The sequence below is a fragment of the Oryza glaberrima genome, chromosome 5, assembly GCF_000147395.1.
Source record: "Oryza glaberrima chromosome 5, OglaRS2, whole genome shotgun sequence".
Classification (NCBI taxonomy): Eukaryota; Viridiplantae; Streptophyta; class Magnoliopsida; order Poales; family Poaceae; genus Oryza; species Oryza glaberrima.
The window spans coordinates 25,300,032-25,318,783 of NC_068330.1; the positions used below are offsets into that span (position 1 = coordinate 25,300,032).

Here is an 18,752-nt window from a genome sequence, read left to right on the forward strand (position 1 = left end):
TGCGAGTCTTTTGAGAGAGGGGAAAAAAAACTAGAAAACTGTCATTCTGCTGTGTTTAGAATTCGTCATTGGTTCCATACCATTTGTTTATTTTTTTCTCCAAATTTGTAGTTACATACTAATGTTAGCCTTTTGATTAAAAAAAAGAGAAAGAAATGAGAGTCGTGTAAATTTTGGTGTTGTTGGTAGAAAAGAACGGTAAACCAACACTTTGCCTATGCTCAGTTAAACAACGATGGATAAGCTGAAGCCAGATGAACTAAGTAATCAAGAATAATTTACGAATAAAACGTTTATATCTTAAAATCCAAAGGCAAGAAAATAGCGCGCCAATTAACTAACACACACGTATTTGATCACCCCCACACCATTTTATAATACGGATCATACCAGAATAGTTTTATTTTATTTTTTATTTGATGTGGCATAATTTAGGTCTTCTTTTTTTTTTTTCTCGCACAATAGATGCCACACATGATTCTTCCTGCACTCTAAACGTCATGGCAAAGGACAAAAACTACTGGGAAAGAAAATTAAAGAGTTTCTTTATTGATTATTACAATAAACGCAGTAATGTACCACTATTCTACCACTTGCATTTAGAAACCACACCAGAGAGTACTTGATTTGCCAGAGCACTGATCCTTCATCTATAGAGTCATTACAGTCTGACAGCAGCATGACTCTTATCACCACGAGTCCATGACCTAACACTATGCATAATCAACACTAAACCACCATGAACATTCATCTAAAGTCTAAACAGCAACTTCCTAATCCATTTCCAGTGATGATGAGATGACATGGGCAAAGAACAAGGAACAGAGAGAGAAAAAAAAAATCAGACATGGCTCCGTTAAACCCGGAGGAGGTAGACACTGAGCTCAGGACCGCCACTGTTGCTGTTGCTGCTGGTGCTTGTGCTGTCCGGGTTCATCATGTAGAATGCCTCCGAGTCGCGCGAGCCCACCACCCGCTCGAACCGCGCGCGCATGTACATGACGTCGCCCTCGCCGCCGCCGCAGCTGGCGGCGGGTATGACGCCGGCGCCCATGGACACCGGCTCCAGCGCGCGCAGCACGCGCCAGTCGGCGGCGCCGCACTCGCGGCGCACCGCGTAGCCGCAGCTCTTGCCGTTGCAGTACGCGCGCCACACCGTCTCCTCGAGCAGCCTCTTCCCGCCGCCCGTCGCGGTGGGCAGGGCGGGGGCGGGGCCGCCCTTGGCGCGCTCGCACTCGAGCGCGATGCGCACAAGGCCCGAGGCCATCTCGCGCACCAGCGCGGCGGTGGGCGCGGCGAGCTCCAGCAGCAGCGCCGGGCACGCGCGCGGGTCGAGCTGGAACGCGAGGTGCACGTGGCCGCGCCGGTGGCCGTAGAGCGTGCCGGTGAGCCGCGCGCCGAGGCCGACCTGCCGGTGCCGCCCCGTCACGGCCGCCGCCAGCGCCGAGCGCAGGCGCGACACGGCCGTGCGGACCTTCCTACGCTGCGGCGGATGCTGCTGCTGCTGCTGCTGAGGATGCTGCTGCCGCGGCGGCTTCTTGGGAGGAGAAACGAAGTCCTCAGAATGGAAACTCGGACAGACAGAGGAGAACGCCATTGTCGCCTCATCCTCCTCCTCTTCAGCTTCCGAGCTCTTCATGTAATCCTCCTCCCCTCTCGTGGCGCCATGGCTGTAGCTCTTGCCAAGAACCGGCCACTTGAAATGCCTCCTAGAGAAGGAGAGGGAATCATGGGGGTTTCTTGCTGTGATGGTTCTCATAGCTTGAGTTAGCCAAGCCTAGCTTCTTAGCAGCAAGCAAAGCAAAGCAAAGAGGCAAAGAGCACACTGCTCCTTCACTGAGCTAGCGTTGTGCTTGTGCAGCTGGGTTGTGTGAGAAGAGGTTGTATTCAGAAAATGTGTGTGCAGCTGAACTGTGCTTGTATATGTGTGTAGTATGCTTTACTTCTAGTGTTATCTGTCCCTGCAGAAGCGGGCTTTTGTAGTGGAGTGGCTGGTGAGCAGAACACACCAAAACCGAGCGAACAAAAAGAAGAGAGAGAGCTAGCGATGGAGAGTGTGCTGCTGGGGTTGGGTTCTTGTGAACTTTCTCTTTGTTTTTTTCTAATGAGGAAATGGTAGGCAGGAATGCAGGCTGCGGCGGTGGGACAAGGCTAGAGAGATTTATGGCAGATAAGATAATTGAGAACTGAGAAGAGAGTGACAGGAGAGAAGGCGTGCCTGGTTTTGATGGTTTGGCTTTTATCAGTGGTGGGGAACTGGGGATTAATTAGTGTGCTAGTGATTATCTGAGTGGATGATGATGCACTGATGAGGTTGCAGTGAAGTGTAGTAATTATATTTCGATGTTATGGTTAACAGACGAATTGGGTATGATCTCTGAAAAACAGAGAACAGGTTAGAAAAAGCTACCTAACAATCATGATTCTTAATGTATATGATACTTTGGAAATGGCCATTAGTTCCCAACAAACTTAGACGACATGAGTGCAGCACCGCACCACATTTGCATTCCCTGTGATGTCAACGGCTTCTGCAATTGGATTGGGCTCCGTTCCTAATCAGCAATCTTTCAATACTCGTCATGAATGACATATAGCTCAAAACTATAATTAGGAATCTTTCATCTTTTCTTTGCACAAGCTGAAATGATACAACCCACAAGTAAGATTCTTCCTTAAAATACACAAAACACATGGACATGCAGCTTTGTCTAACCGTACTGCCTCAAGCAACGAACACGATCACAAAGCTACAAGTAAACTCGAATGCCGAATGGTAGTATAGTACATTGATATTCATCAGAGAATGTTAAATGTACCAACCATTTCAGAGTTCCAGAGTTCTTTTTCTTCGGCCCTGTTTAGATCCTTCAAAATGGCAAAAGTTTTACCATTTTGAAGTACTTTTTGCCATTTTGGATTTAAACACTAGTAACAAAACTTGACAATTTGGCATTTGGCATTTGCTAGTCCATAGTAGCAAATTGTGCCAAGGGACCGCTCCCTCTTTCTTTCTCTCTCTCACTTTAGTGCTAGAATGGCAAAAGTTTAGGATGCATCTAAACACCAACTAGTATTTTTGCAATACCAAAACTTTTGCCACCAAAATTTTTGCCATTTGCCATTTGCTATTTTAAATGGATCTAAACAGGGCCTTAATCTTCAGAGAATGCACATTTTACCTCTCTCACAAACCGGTTCATTCCGATCATGCAACACATTGCTTTTCTGTGTTTGGTTCTTTCTTTCAAATCGATCGCTGCACAGATCCAAACTAAAGCGCGAAGGCTGCAGGGTTCAGAGGAGAAAGACGAGAGGAGGCAGAGAAAAGAGGAGAGGAGAGGCTGGCTGCTGAACCAGCACAGTTTTTGCTTTCCTCGGGATCGGTGGCAATGCAAAGCGGGGCCCAAAGGGGGGTAAAATCCAAAGCGAAAGCTGCAGCTTTGACCGCGGAGGGGGCCGACCGACCGGTGCCGACGGCGACGGTGCGTGGCGACGGAAGCAGCGCCCTGCCGCGCCGGAGTGGCCGGGTCCAGGTGACGACGCGACACACCGTACTAGCGACCTCATCGTCGTCGTCGTCGTCCCCGGCTAGTGCCAGTGCTACAACATGCTACCGCTAGGAGAGAGAGAGACACACACACACAGGCCACAGCTACTCTACATCTGTCTCCTCTCGAGCTTAGTACTGTTGCTGGTCTGGTCTGATGGCCTCTGCCTCTCTTGAGAAGATCAAATCACGCTTAAATTCACCTCTTCTCCTTCGTTCCTAGCTGTAGCATATTGCTGTTCCTGTGGTCTCCACAGCAGAGGGTTTCTTAAATCGCCGGGGCCGGGGTTACCGTACCCCAGCGGTAAGCACGGTTACCGCGCGATAACCGTAAAAACCATGCAAAATTCATCAAAAATTTAAATTATTTTTTAAGTTTATTTGAATTTAAGGAGGTTATCGTGGTTTTTCTACTACCGTACCCCGGGATAAGACCGGTAACCGCGCTGCTGGTAATGTAAACCCTGCTCCACAGCTCGCACGCGCAGCTCAGGGCTCAGGAGAGACGAGGGAGGGGGAAAGGAATTTATTTACCCCACTGTAAAAAAAAAAGAAGCAGCGGAAGAGGAAGAATGGCAGGTTAAAATGGTGCATAGAGGCTTCACATGTCAGCACCGTCAGCGATGACAATATATGCTAATGACTCATGACTAATTTGACTATGTCTGTACTAAGTAATTTTGTAGTACTATGATGGAAACAGATTTAGGTAGAGCTAGGAAATTTCAGCCGACGGTCGGCCGCTGACTTGCGACATGTGAAGAACCAGATAGGCACAATTAAGTTTTGTTCTTCGATCTCGCCGACGTATGATTATACACAGTTAGGTGACCTAATCAAGATTTGGAGGCATCTGATGCACGGAAGACTGGCACAATAGAGATGTACAACAGCGGATGGTCGATCGGCACGTAACGTATACGGGCGAGGGCCGGTGCACCCATGCGTTCTGGTCACCAAACACGCCACTCGCCACTCGCCACCGCATAATTTTGCATGGTTCAGCTACGTACGTCGAAAGTTGACAAGAACCAGTGGCTGCAGCGGAAGGGGAGGCGCCGGCACGTACCGGCCTCGCAACCGTCCCACGGTGGTCACGGCATGTCCGTCCGCCGGTTGCTCCCGTACGTGGACCGAGCCGTGCAAGCCAGCGCAGCTGATCGCGCACGACACGCACAGCTCAATACTTCAGTCAAGTACACGCCAGTACGCCACTGCTCATTGAAGAAGCTGACCAAAGTTCAAACGGGCCGACCAAACTCGCGCATCTCTACGCGACCCTGAATTTCCTGGCCCTTTCTCTAAAAGAACTCTAGATGGGCCGGTGGCTGTGCTGTAGGCCGAGCATGTATAGTGGCAGCTATGTCAGATTTGTTAAAGTTTAAACAATACTACTTTTGAGAATCATATCCTGTTAGTTATTATGGGAAGTACCTATGTGCCATGAACACTACCAACCTCAACTTGAGGGCAGAAAACAAGAGGATTACACAAAATTTGGACAACATTTTCATTTAAGATATATACTGATTTGGTACATCCTTTTTAAATCAGGAAAATACAAAAAAATACACTCTTCAGTTAGCTATTTACAGATGAACGATATCTAATCTTTCCGGCTATGCATATGTACTTCAGATATATATGTCAAGGACAAGAACGAATTTTAACACGTTATGCATTAACGCGTAGTATAATATACCTGCTACAAGCTGGAGCTTCATCGCTGTCAACGTGTTCCAAAGGCATGTTCATTGTTCAAACCTAGTTTGTCCGGTTCAGCATTAACAAATCTTCTGAAGCGCGGCTTAATTGTGCATGCACATTTAGCAACAGGTCAATGTGGCCTGGAACCTATCCGTATGCAGCCCTATCACAAGTAGATACTATCACATTAGGATGCAAGATCAATAATAAGATGCCCGTGAGCACCAAAGCTAAACGAAGAAATTTATTTGACTGCACGGCAGATCAAATACGTTAAACAACTTCTGTGAAAAAAAGGTAAACAACTGATACCTCTTCAGAAGGGACTAATTCGGTGTGCCAGCTTTATTTGCCACTCAGAAACCAGCCGGCCTGGGATAGGTGCCAATGCATCCTTCTCACGTGCATCTGCATCATCAGCATGGATAACAGAAATAACGTCTTCAACCAGTTTGTCCCTGCCACCCCTTAGTGGATCCTACAACGGAACGATATGTTAGGGTTCCCCAGCAAATTTGTGCACAGAGGGCCATCCTGAATCCTGGTGTAACTATTCCAGCCTTCATATTCAAAATGACTAACCTGTAAAAATACATCAGTATGTGTTTTCCCTTCATAGAGTAGTAACTTGGCTTTAGCACCAGCTTGTTTAAGGACACCCGCAAAAGTTTCACTGCATATGTGATATACGGAGTTAAAGAGTTCTTAGCAGCTTGAACATACAACATGAATGGATTAACTTGTATAGAAAGATGGATCAAATAACGGTGTAACACCTAGGTAGTGTTTGGTTGTAAGGATGGGATGGGGCAAACCCACTTTTAGGGGTGTTTGGTTTAGTGGTGAGTGAGGGGTAGGTCCATGGAGAGGAATATTCCTCTTAGATCCGGGACCAAGCCATCCAGCAAAATCGGTCGGACGAGCTTGTCCCACCTGGGACGAGCGCACAGCGTGAGTTGCGCCACTTCACCGCGCGTCGTGTGCATCGCCGTCAGGAGCAGCTATAGCTGGCGGCGATGGCGGGCTGTCACCACGCGCCCTGACCTCCTCCTCTGCCTGGAGGCCGGTCCAAGCCACGCACCCCCCCCCCCCCCCCCCGCCGACCTCCTCGCCGCATCCGCGCTGCCGAATCAGGTTGCCTAGAGGTCGGGGGCCACCGGATCTGGCCTCCTTGAGGTCGGGGCTTGCCGGAACCAGCCGCGCCTCCAACCTCGTCGCCGTGGACCGATGCCTCTAGCTCCGGCCACCACGTCCACATCGTCATTGTCTCCGATGTCGCGCCGCTCCTCCTTCCACCCGCGCCGCCGATCACCGCTCCTTCCTCTGCAAGCTGCGAGCTGCGAGACCTTTTCTCGCTGGGAGTAACGTGGTGCAAACGCTGTTCATCACATTCCTACCCCATCCCTTCTACCAAATAAAAAATTGGGATCATTCCATCCTATAAACCAAACAAGCAAGTAGGATCACTCCATCCCTAAAATCAGGGATTGTGTCATCCCATCCCACATAGTCCCAAAACCAAACACGCGCCTACAGAATGTAGAAGCATATAAAAATAGAAGTGAGAAATTAATAAGTAATAGGCAGTGTTTGCCTACAATAATATGTCCAGAAAGACAGCTTGTATGGAACTTGACGTTTTAATTTGACGCATATATCTTGTAAAAGAGAGGAACCCCAAAACAATATAACAGAAAAGATAATCAAACCTAGTAGAGAATTATTAATTCCCCTGGAAATAAATTATAATCATACCTAGCAGAAAATGGTATAGAATAATCATCCGTTCCATGCAAAAGCACAATCTGAGGAAGAAGAGCTATTGTTTCAGGACTTAATTTCTTGGCAACAGTTTCTGGAGAGAAATGTGGCAATGATTTCTTTCCCTCCATTATGCTGAAAAGGCATTTCATAAGTTCCTGAGTTTTGTATAGTTCTAATTAAGAATTAAGGAAAGTAGAAGCAACACTTCCATATCAAAAGTACAGTTACACTGTTACCTGAGAAATATTGAACGGTAAAGACCACGTTCATGGAAATGATCAACCAAATTTTCAATGTTGTATCTGCAAACAGCAATTTGAGCAATGAGAATATATGTCATGTAAACATAGAATCACTAGCTCTGATTATTTAGTATCTCATTACACATTCTGTTGCATCCAAATGCCAAAGTGAGACTGCAGAAGTTGGTTCAAAATTCTAAAAGGCACCATATGTTTTCTCAGCTACTAAAACACTTCATGAGGTACAAATCTAAAACAAGCACTCAAAGCACCAAATGGTAGATATCTATTGCTTTTTAGCAGGACTAGCCCCAGTTTCACAACATCGGAGTTTATAAGTCAATCATCATGTAAACTAAACAATTGCCGAAATCCGACTTTCTTCACAATCAAAATCAGACTAACACAGGAGTAGAATCAATAGAAGATCACTTAAATGAACACATAAAGAAATCATGCGATGTTGCCATGATAGCAGGTTTAGTGTTTTATATTAGACCAAAACGTGCATGGTATAGAAAACTAATCAAGACTCAGGAGAAGCAATTCTTTAATAATGATGATAACCATACAGACATATAATCAATCAAAATTAGATGATAAAGCTATCCCACCCTCCAGACAAACCAAAGTATGCTTTTATTTGAGTAACACTCCATGAAATCTGCTCTCCCCTAGATTCTTTAGCCGCTTGTTCCAAAAGAGCGCATGCTGCGATATGTGCTCCTGCTGATTGACCCATTAAGTATATCCTGCAGGATTTAACACGATGAATGGTAGGTCTTTCACTAAAATCATCAGTAAAAAAATACAAAGCAAGAATAATGGAAAACTACGAAATTATTAGGATGCATGGGAATAATACAGTCATCAGTTCCAGAAATGAATGTGGTTAAGTCTAGATGCAAGTATAACATATACTGTGCATTTTAGCTTTCCATTCAATAAGACACATATTTCTATATCTTACACAATTTATGTCGGAACAGAAGCATGCCCAGAAAACCTTTTAAAAAAACTTCTATGTGCTTGTCCTCATTCAATAACCACCAGCATGGACTTCAAATATAATCATTCAAATCATGTACATTGTTCATTCAAGAAAACCGTTTAGAAAAACTTCATGTATACATGAAACTTTTTTTCAGTAGTAACTTTATTAGGGTGTTGTGATTTGATAAAGTATCACTTACTGATTAGGATCTCCTCCATAGGCACCAACAGTCTCACAAACAAATGAAATCCCATCAGAAGCATCGCTAACCATGTCACTTATTGTTCCTTGAGGAAAATTCCTGCAAAACATATGCTTTTATATATCATCAAGCAAGCAAAAAGAAATCGATCAATCAGTAAATTCTTATCAGTAAAAAAAATCTACCAAAAAAGAATTATAAGAATCATATATGAGGAATCCATGCAAAGTATGAGCACCTGTAATCAATGCATGCAACTATAATTCCTCGCCCTGCTAACCTCCTTCCAAGAAGAGCACCCCACGCCTTGTAACTAGATATAACTGAGGTCATCAAAAGGGCAAATCATGGCAGAAGACCCTTATAATACATCATCAGAAGAATTTTACTCACCCAATGATCCATGCACCACCAGTAACAAATGCAACAACTGGACTGGGTTTTTTGGGGTCTCTTGGTATGTAAAGATCCAACCTGTATAGTGTGAAATTGAGTCTCTAGCAAAGTCCAAAATCAGATTCTTCCGTTTATATAGCAGATAGTTTCTATACCTATTTCTTGGTTGATCCCCATAGATCACGCTCCTCAAAACTTGTCTTGAAAAGAAATAATAATACCCAACTGGAAATCAATAAATAATAAATTAGTTGGTAGATGTACAATCATGGCCATGCTTTCAATTCCGTAAAAAGGGAACCAAGAAGAGCTAATTTGCCAGAACACTTATTGGTACAATCATAACATTGACTAACCATCATGTTCAACATAGAAATCTGTAATAAAAGGTAAGGTCAACGAGGCCAAAGGTAAACATGATTTTCTTTTTTTTATCTACCTCTTATGAAACCGGGCATAAGTAAAATTGCATATATTATGAGGGCAGCGAGCTGAGAAATCCACCGGTAGCCTACCCTGGAAAAATAGAAAGAACATCAGGGACATCTATACAGCAAAGATGAAAATATATTGTATATGCATTTGGATTTTTTTTTTTTTGGAGATTTTGGTGGGTAGATAACGCAATGTATATTAGGCGTTTTGAAGCATGACTTCACAAGATAATAAAATTCAGTTCATCAGTGCTAGAGTTAGCTTGCCATCCAAGTGAATTAGTTGAAAATGCAAGGTGCTTTGATGCAACAATCTGTTTTAACAATGGGGATTTCCTAATTTCTTATAGGTCATTATTGGTATGTCCGTGAGGAGGAGTGAGACCAAAGACGACGAGGGCGTGTTGCCGAATGGCGATCGGTACAGTATCAGATTACGTTACCCGAGGTATCGGAGGAGGATGAAGGCGAGGCGCGTGACGAGGTACGTCTCGGCGGCGGCATGGCTGACGTCCTCCCGGAACGTGGACCTCCTCTCGCCGCCCCCGCGGCTGCCGGGGGCGAGCGGAGAGTCGGGGGAGAAGGGCACGGAACGCCGGCGCACGAGGACCTGGGGGGCACCGCGTGGAGGTACCGCCTCCGCCACGGGGCCCGCGTCACCGGAGACCGGACTCGCGGGCTGCATTGCGGGGCGGACGAGACGACGATGCTAGCTCCTGGTGGCGAGGGATTTGGGGTTGCCGCATTGGTGGGGTGGGTGGAGATGGAGGGGGCGTGGAGGCCATTGGAGGGGAGGGGAGCGGAGACGCCGGAGAGGTCGCCCAAATTAGGAGGAGGCGGAGCGCGCGCGGCGCGACGGCGAGCGGAGGAGGTGGAATTGGAGGAGGCCATGGGGACGCGTGCGTGGCCGGCGAACTCGTCAATTCAAGCGGGCTGTTGTTGGGCTGAGAGGCCACGGCCCATCACGAGATGGCCTGACGAGGCCACTGTAAGTAGTGGGCCGGGCAACGCGCAATGGCTCGACAATGTTTCAGCTTCGCAAGTGGTACAGTGAGCCGAACGATAGATAAGTTAATATATTTTTTTTAAGAAACACTACAACTACACGCGCGCGTAACATGGGTACTCTCGTCTCGTTCCTATAAACTATAAGCATCTCTAAATTATCTTAAAATTAATAGAGTCACCATATACGTCTCGCTGTCGATGTGTACGTATGGATACTTAGTCATAAATATGAGCAGTTGTATCAAGTTTAGAACTTAAAATTGGTTGGGTTATTTCCACCATAAGTAACATAACCAGTTGAGATACACAACTTCACAAATTAATCAAAAATTGTATTATCTCCGTTCTAAAATATAACAATTTTTATATATGTATATGGACATATGCTTGTCTTTTTTAAGGGAAAACCAGCATGAGAGTGTGCCTTTTAATTAAATACAGCGGGAGAAAAATACACCCCTAAGAGCAAAGAAAAGGTAAGTGCCCCAAAAAAACAGGGGGGGCTGCTATATAACGGAATCCCATTTTCGAACGGGATGATCCCGAGTAGGTATCAGGTGTGATACCTATCAGGTATCAGACGATTCTACACAACAGGATGATCCCGAGTAGGTATTAGGTGTGATACCTATCAGATATCAGACGATTCTACACACGTTTCAGGTGATACCTACAAGTATCATGTGATACTTATCAGGTATCATGCGATTTTCTACCACGTATCGCGTGATACTCGCAAGGTATCATGTGAAACCTGTCAGGTATCAAATGATTTCAACCACGTATCGTGTGATACTCATGAGGTATCATGCGATGTCTGTCATGTATCAGACGATTTCTACCACGTATCGCGTGATACTCGCGAGGTATCAGATGATTTCTACCATGTATCACGTGATACTTGTGAGGTATCGGATGATACCTACCAGGTATCAGGTGATTCTCTACTAGATATAGCTGGGCATCCCGTTTGGGGAGGAGCAACCCGACACGCGCGGTCGCCCCCTGCAGCCATCCCTTGTAGACGAGGACGGCGACGGCGGCGGCAGAGGACGGGCGCGGCGACGGCGGCGGTAGCGGGGGACGGGCGCGGCGGCGGTGGGGGATGGGCGCGGCAGCGACGGCGGCGGCGTCAACAGGGGACGGGCGCGATGGCGGCGGCGGCGGAGGCGATGGGGGACGGGCGCCGCAGCGGCGGGGGACGGTGGCGGCGGTGAGTGAGTGTTTGGATAAGAATCGCGTTGCAAAGAGGAGCTATCCCGTTGGGGGACGGTATCCCGTCCCCTAGCATTCCCCAAAAAATAATACACTATACAAGGTGTGGTATAAGCTCACGCAGGCCTGCCAAAGCTCACACACTGCCTTCTTCCTTTATTTTCACGAGAAGATACGACGTTATGGTCTCCTTGTGCTAAAAATATCCATCGGTTTCACTCCTACCATATTTTCCAAATGATAAGGAGGATCAACGTATGCAATTCCTTCTTAGGGTTGCCAGTCGTTGTGGCTAGTTTCTTCCACCGGTTTTAAATGACTAAACGGTCTCCTGGTGTCGAGGCTCAAGCTACTGGTAACCCACCCAAACAGTTATAAGGCTCCAAATTCTTTTAGCGTACTGCACTTGGTGATACCGATAAGGTGTAAGGCCGCTTCATCCCCTCTCTGGTGAAGAGGGTATCATCTATTGTTCTGGCAGTTTCTGGTCGTAAGTCTATCAGAGATCCATATCATACAGTAAAAAAATTATTATATTTTAAGAAGGAGCGAGTACACATTTAGGTGTATGGTCGTAGCTCGCCACGCTAGAACAACATTTATCCTAAAAATGGGAGAAGAATCATCAGCTAGCTAGGTGACGCGAAGTGTTTATATTTGGTCGCGGCAACGCAACGGCATCCACCGCCGTGGGCGGGCTGGCTTAATTTGCGCCGTTGCGCGTGCGCGTACGTGTAATCCGTCGTGAGTGCGCCCATCTCGAACGGTTGACACCTAGCCTGGCGAGTGCCCCCGCGCACGGCACGGCGCGACAAAAACCGAGGTGATATGCATGGCGACGAAGGCTGTCACGGGCTGGAAATTGCGATGCGCGCGCGGCGCGTCGGCGAGGCCGGTGCGCGCATCGACCGATTTGCTAGCATCAGCAGCACAAAAGGCGGATCGCGACTTCGCGATCGAGCTAGCATGCGTGTACCCTATCCATTTCTCGATGAGATCGACAAAACATAATGCAATTAACCTGCGCACGTACACGCAACACCAGCTGATCAAAATTTGTTTCAGATTTACAAATGGTGAAACGTACGAACAAGATGGTGAAGAAATTAATTCATCAAAATTTGCAGCCCATCGTTTGGCCTAAACAGCCAAAGAATAAGCCAAAATTTGAATTTTTGAACTTAATTTTGAAGTTGATTTTGAAATGTTTTAACGTAATTTTTGTTAATTTTGGCTTTTAAGTCGCTACAAACAAATTTACAAAAGTTTTACTTATAAATTAATTTTAATTTTCTAATAAGCCAAATAAGCCATTTTAGTTAAAATGGCAACCGATGGGAGCCTTGTACACATTTAGGCGTTACACATGGTCATAGCTACGCTAGAAAAACTTAGTCGTTGTGTCCTAAAAATGGAAGAAGAATCAACAGCTAAGCTAGAGACGCGGGCAAGGTTGGTTGCGTGGTTAGGTCGGTCAGGCGACGCCGAGGAAGTCAAGCGCGGACTTGGCCATGACGGCGGCGAACTCCTTGAAGCTGATGACCCCGTCGCCGTCGGTGTCGGCGTCGCGCATCATCCGCGTGAGCTCCTCGAAGGTGAGCGGCTGGCCGAGGCGCGCCATGGAGCGGGCGAGCTCGGCGGCGGAGATGAAGCCGTTGCCGTCGCGGTCGAACGCCCGGAACACCTCGAGCAGCTGCGCCTGGTCCACCAGGTGCGTCTGCGTGGTGAGCACCGGCGCGATCGCCGCCGCCAGCTCGTCGAACTCCACCGACCCGTTGCCGTTGGCGTCCATCCCGGCGAGCAGCGCGTGCACCTCGTCGCCCGTGGGGCGCAGCCCCAGCGACCGCAGCAGCGCCGCCAGCTCCAGCTGCGTCAGGCTGCCGTCGCCGTTCATGTCGAACCGCCGGAACAGCTCCCGGAGCTGCTTCAGCTGGCTCCCCCGCAGCTGCTGCGGCGCCGGTGCTGCTTCTGACCTCCTCGCCGCCATTGTTGTCATCTCTCGATGTACGTGTGTTTTCTTTTCTCTTGTGGATCTGTGACCTCTCGCGGTGGTGGTTGTGGTGGAGGAGACGAGAGGGAGGCGACTTTTTATTTATCGAGGGGAAGACGCGTTGGAGAGTTGGGACTGACTGGGTCGGTGCGTGCATGCATGGAAGGAGGCAAATGCCGGGGTGGGTGCGCATAAAAAACGGAGGATTTGTGGGTTTTTTCCCTTTGTGTTTTCGGTTGCACCTGTGAGGTTAGCTGCAGCCGGTACTGCGAGGATTTTTACCGTACGTGTTCAGTTACAAGTGAGATCTATGCGCGTTAAATTGGTTACGTCTTCACCCGCCCTGCACACTGTAGAATCTAGTAATAGTTTTGCATCAACACACCACATGTACCGGTGTTCTCGTTGTAAAAATCATCCATGCATACAGTACGCACCTTTGATAAAATGTTGCGTGATCTGTATATGTGGCATTGAATTTGGACTGAACCCAATGCATTGTTTGTGTTATGGAATATTATCTTCTGGAATATAAGATCTATTTTGTTTTTTACCAATCCAAATCGTAGTAGAGACAAATCTCCTCCTATGACCCATATTTATAGAGGCAGGTAAAACATATAAGATTGACCTGTACTGACATATCAGATTTATGATAAAGAGAGAGCTTGTAATGTCCTTGAGATCAAAGAGAAGGACGCATGTGTTTTATATCTCTCATGTCTTAATACTGCGGGAGGGATTGCTAATAGACATGTTAGTTTATAACAGTTTGTACCCATCATATCCTGATATCCATATACCGCGTCCGCGTGACAAGTTGACAGCCCTGAACTTGAAGACTTGTAACGCCATTCGTCTTTTGACTACCTTTGTAGTAGGAAGGATGGTCCACACTCCACAGGAAGTCAAAGATTTCCGGTCAGTTGTTACACTGTCTAACTATCTGCACCAGCTCCAGCTACAACTAGGCTACATTAGCTAGGAAGATGCGAGGAATCTATCACTCCCATGCCCAAAGGTTGCTTGTATGATTGTGTCCAAAATGATAAGGTTAGCAGCAGAGCAAGATGTACTCATACAGAATCTTACAGCTGCCCTGTAACATAAACAATTGTGGGTAATCACTAATCAGCTATCACACACCGTACCAGGAGGGTTTGGTGATGTATAATGTTGGCAGTATTTCACAAAATGATTGCATCAGGCTGTGATGGCTTGATGTTTACAAGCCCATTTCTCTCTTTTTTTTTTTTTGATTCTGTCAGGTCAACTTACTGGTGGGTGGGTTGCATTCTGTCAATGGCAAGACAGTTTCATGTACAGTACTGTTTTGAATACTCTTCACTTCCTACATGTCACAGCAACTATCATGGGGAGCATATCAGATACCGAAAATAGTTTTTTTTTCTAAATGTAGTTTACTTAAATCTTTTAAGCCTGCAGGTGGAAAAAAAGCCATAGAAATACATGACAAACAAAGAAGAAAAAAGAGCGAAGCAAGCCAAAACAGGTCAATCATCATATCTTTTTGGGGGTCTCTTCATTGCTACTACTCGTCGATACTGGTGAAATATTTACATCAGGGAACATCAAACATGGATGAACGAGCCGAGCTGGTTCTTCATTGATAAACAGAAGGGATGAACAGGGAATTTACATCAGAGGGCTACACAAACCAAAGGTCTTAAGCATGCTAGCTCCATAATCAGTTTGCTTACGTACCTTAAAACAAATGTAATCGAATTACACGAGATGTAGCCGTCAATCTGCAGATACAACTCCAGCGTGCTCCATCCGTCACGGACCCCTGTACTGCCTGAAGCATGAAAGGCATCCTTGTCGCTGATCTACAGGGATCATGCCTCCACCCTTCGAAGTATCGATCGCCTCCAACATAGACACCACCTCGGCCATCTCAGGTCGCTTGTCAGGGTTCGCATCCCAGCAGCGTTTCATCACGTTTGCCAGAGAACTTGGACAGCAGCGTGGCATCTCAGGCCTTAAATTCTAATCAAACAAGGATTGTAGCACACATTAAATCAAATCAGCAGCTAGACAGAAAGCAGAAAATAAGCCAGCTAGAAAAGAGGGTTTTACCTGACGAACAACAGCAGACGTGACCTCTGAGAAGCTCAAATCTGGATATGGCATATCACAGCAGTATATCTCCCATAAACAAATCCCAAAGCTATAAACATCGCATTTCCTGTTGTATGGACTGCCGTTGAGAACCTGCATATCACATGCCAATATAAGGCATATAACATGCAAGGTAGTAACTTACATACACAATAAATATCAAATACCCTTCCTAGGCCCGAGGTACACACAACTGTTTGATGCAAAAAAAATTGACATTTTTTCTTAATTAATTATGTGCTGCAATTAGACAAGTAGTGGCAAAGAGGAAATGAAGAAACTGAGGAAAAAACAATGAGCAGTCCATGTCAAAGATCGGATACCTCAGGAGCCATGTAACCAAGGGTGCCTGTTTCCCCTGTCATATCACTGGGATTTGAAGCCTCAAGCCGAGCAACACCAAAATCAGCAATTTTCACAGTTCTTGTCTTGTCAAGAAGCATATTTTCAGTCTTTACATCACGGTGCACGATCTTCTTTGAGTGAAGATAACTTAACCTATTGAATAGTTAAATGTCAAAACTATTCCAATCAATTAGAGCTTTTTTTTTTTTAGGGACAATCAATTAGAGTTTTGAAGGATAAAGAGTGAGTGAAATAGTTAAAAGCCCCAGAAGAAAAACTGGCAAATGATCAAATTGATGCTTACCCCCTGGCAAGGTCAAGAGCTATCTGAACCACAACTTTAAAAGCTAACTTCTTTCTCCTATTCTTTATCAGAAATCCTTTTAGTGAACCCCCAGCAAGGTACTCCACAACAACACAGCAGATATTACTTGGCATGGCAAGATGTCCGCTTTCTGTTTGAATATCTAGATCCCTGGCGCCCATTATAGCCCCTATAAACTGTATATAGAATTTCAACCTGTTGTTAGGGTACATGACAAATAGATAGACAACAGAAGAAATATGAAAAGACATATACTTTGACATTATAAGCTATGCTTCAAGCACTGCGAATGCTAGGTCATTTGATTTTGGTGCAACAAATCCAAACCTCGATACATGTAAGGACTTCGTTTTTTTGCTGAACAATTTAACAGCTGCTATGAATTATATACCACAGGTAGCAGAGTAGATAAGACGATAAGGCTGTTATCCAGTTGGTAATGCCACTACACAGACATCACTTTCAATATTTAGTTAAGGACGCTAGTGTTACTCACATTGACACATAGACACTGATCAAATATATGATTCTAATGCACTTGATATGGCATTTAAGTATTTAGGCATTTAGAAATTTAGTCAAATATAAGTATGCCAGTTATGTATAAATCTGTTCTGATTTCATGCATTTTATGGTCGAGGGAACTGTAATTAACCCAAAATAATTGAAAGAAGCATGACTTGTTGAAATAAATAGTACCTTTGTAACATTTGGATGGTCCAGCTTATGCCAGACAGAGACCTCTTGTGAAAAAGCTGCTCTTAGTGCTGCGATGTCTTGTTCGGACCTATGCCCATCCTCTCCCCAGTCAAGTAATTTCACTGGAGAATAATATGAATCAATGAATTATTTTGAAAAGAGGTGTTTGTAATGAGAACATACAATTTCCCATTGGAAACTGTCAAATAAAAACAAGATTTGAGAATTGATCTAAGCAAAGGTGCCAAGGTTGGGAGAGGAGCAGGGGTACCACCATTACACCATCAAATTGTCCCTTCTCTTTTGGTAAGGGCACACAAAGACAATTTCGGTCTTAGGAAGATCCACTTTTTGTAGGGGAATTAAATTGATGGGCTTTTCCAAAAAAAAAAAAAATGCAAAATGATGGAATCCATGCTGATATGGGGGAATGGACGAAAGATAGCTAACAATCCCTGGGGAATATGTTTCTCAAAAATAGAATGTGAAACATCCTATAAACTATGCATGTACAACAACTAATCATCAACCAATTGCTTATAGACATGCTCAGGTCCGATAGATGAATCATCAAAAGGGATTCTTTTTGTGCTGTTGCCGTGTCATGTGTTTGCATCGATGGATAATCTCAATCTGGTGAAAAAGTACACAAACTTATAGGTTGCACATCCCTCCATACTAAAAGGTCGACATTTTCGGCTTTCTTTGGAACCGCAAAGCAACTTTACCATGAAATTCCTAGCCAGGGATCACAAGAACCATGGCCAAGTGAACTGCTGATGAGCGAGGGCACGTCAAAAGCCGCCCAATCCAACCGATGTCACGGGGGAACACCATGAAAAGCCAAAAGGGGCAGCGGCATCAACTCCCGCAATTTGCTAAAAGGGGTAAAGAAAAGGAGCACCCAAGAGGCCAAGACAGTGACCGGCGGTTCCACTCGCCGTCAGCGCCGCATTGGCAGCGCGATTTCGTCGAACACCGTACGGGCGCAAGCGAGTGCATGGATATCGCGGTGGTTGGTATCAAGTAAAAAAACTGGGAGAAATGGCGCGCGCGGGCGGGCGCACCTGCGACGTCGTGGCCGTCGTAGACGCCGCGGTGGACGGTGCCGAAGGTGCCGCGGGCGATGACCCCCCTGACGACGAGCTTGGCGGGGTCGATCTCCCACTCCTCCCTCCGCTGCCTGCGGTTCTGCGAGTAGTGCGCGGCGGCGAGCGCGGGCGGCTTGCTGCCACGCTGGTCGGCGGCCGCCTCCTCCTTGCGCTTCTCCATGGTCCACGCGCGGCTCAGGTGGCGCTCCAGCTGCTCGTCCAGGCTCTTGAGGTCGATCTGGTCTGCCCGCACGAACCCTCCATCGCCGCCGCCCTCCTTCATCCCGCCGTGTGGTGGTGGTGGTGGTGGTGAGCAACAGAGCAAGTGAGCAAGCGAGCGAGCAGTGGCTAGGCTAGGCTAGGAGAGGAGGAGGGGGGAAGAGAGTGGCGAGGCGGAGTGGCATGTGAGCACATGGGCTGCCGAGGCAGGCAGCGGCCGGGGAGGGGGAGGGGGAGGGAGACGGGAGGGAGACGGGGTGGGCTCGTGCCGTCGTGTCGTGTCGTGTCGTGTCACGTCGCGTCGCGTCGCGCGCGAGGGGCCCAGCCCAGCGCGCGCCCAGCGGCGCGTGGTTTTCCGCGGTTTTTCCCCCTCGTCTTCTTCTTCTTCGACGTTCGTTTCTCGCTGCTGCTGCGTCGTGTGGTGGCCGG

The 18,752-nt window shown here is 46.6% G+C and overlaps 3 protein-coding genes across 4 annotated transcripts; all 3 read right to left on the reverse strand.

Moving 5' to 3' along the window:
* Positions 1–364: 364 nt before the first annotated feature.
* LOC127772980 (protein MIZU-KUSSEI 1-like) lies at positions 365–2,112 on the reverse strand. The gene has a single exon (XM_052298984.1). The coding sequence runs from the start codon at positions 1,757–1,759 to the stop codon at positions 857–859; it is 903 nt and encodes a 300-aa protein (XP_052154944.1). The 5' UTR covers positions 1,760–2,112; the 3' UTR covers positions 365–856.
* A 2,846-nt stretch (positions 2,113–4,958) lies between these two features.
* LOC127774303 (probable isoprenylcysteine alpha-carbonyl methylesterase ICME) lies at positions 4,959–13,645 on the reverse strand. The gene is made up of 13 exons (XM_052300531.1): positions 12,990–13,645; positions 9,733–9,998; positions 9,295–9,371; positions 9,011–9,080; positions 8,853–8,933; positions 8,698–8,772; positions 8,457–8,558; positions 7,878–8,015; positions 7,258–7,323; positions 7,013–7,153; positions 5,840–5,930; positions 5,570–5,735; positions 4,959–5,420 (listed from the first exon to the last, which is right to left on the reverse strand). The coding sequence occupies exons 1-12, from the start codon at positions 13,506–13,508 to the stop codon at positions 5,574–5,576; spliced, it is 1,788 nt and encodes a 595-aa protein (XP_052156491.1). The 5' UTR covers positions 13,509–13,645; the 3' UTR covers positions 4,959–5,420; positions 5,570–5,573.
* A 1,364-nt stretch (positions 13,646–15,009) lies between these two features.
* On the reverse strand, positions 15,010–18,752 carry LOC127773542 (serine/threonine-protein kinase STY13-like). Of its 2 annotated transcripts, XR_008017575.1 has the most exons (7): positions 18,081–18,752; positions 17,014–17,135; positions 16,294–16,490; positions 15,968–16,142; positions 15,603–15,737; positions 15,228–15,512; positions 15,010–15,124 (listed from the first exon to the last, which is right to left on the reverse strand). XR_008017575.1 is itself a non-coding variant. In XM_052299644.1 (6 exons), the coding sequence occupies exons 1-6, from the start codon at positions 18,385–18,387 to the stop codon at positions 15,303–15,305; spliced, it is 1,146 nt and encodes a 381-aa protein (XP_052155604.1). In that variant the 5' UTR covers positions 18,388–18,752; the 3' UTR covers positions 15,010–15,302. The 2 variants fall into 2 exon arrangements, 1 of the variants encoding a protein (XP_052155604.1); XM_052299644.1 differs by having other exon boundaries at positions 15,010–15,512.

Excerpts from the sequence above, each read along its gene's own strand:
- LOC127772980 (XM_052298984.1), bottom strand. The coding sequence starts at position 1,759 with ATGAGAACCATCACAGCAAGAAACCCCCATGATTCCCTCTCCTTCTCT.
- LOC127774303 (XM_052300531.1), bottom strand. The coding sequence starts at position 13,508 with ATGACAACAATGGCGGCGAGGAGGTCAGAAGCAGCACCGGCGCCGCAG. Across the intron at positions 9,081-9,294 it reads TATGCCCGGTTTCATAAGAG|TTGGGTATTATTATTTCTTT; the intron begins GTAGATAAAAAA and ends ATTGATTTCCAG. Across the intron at positions 7,324-7,877 it reads TACTTTGGTTTGTCTGGAGG|ATACAACATTGAAAATTTGG; the intron begins GTGGGATAGCTT and ends TGCTGTTTGCAG.
- LOC127773542 (XM_052299644.1), bottom strand. The coding sequence starts at position 18,387 with ATGAAGGAGGGCGGCGGCGATGGAGGGTTCGTGCGGGCAGACCAGATC. Across the intron at positions 16,491-17,013 it reads ACCATCCAAATGTTACAAAG|TTTATAGGGGCTATAATGGG; the intron begins GTACTATTTATT and ends TTCTATATACAG. Across the intron at positions 15,738-15,967 it reads TTGGTTACATGGCTCCTGAG|GTTCTCAACGGCAGTCCATA; the intron begins GTATCCGATCTT and ends TGTGATATGCAG.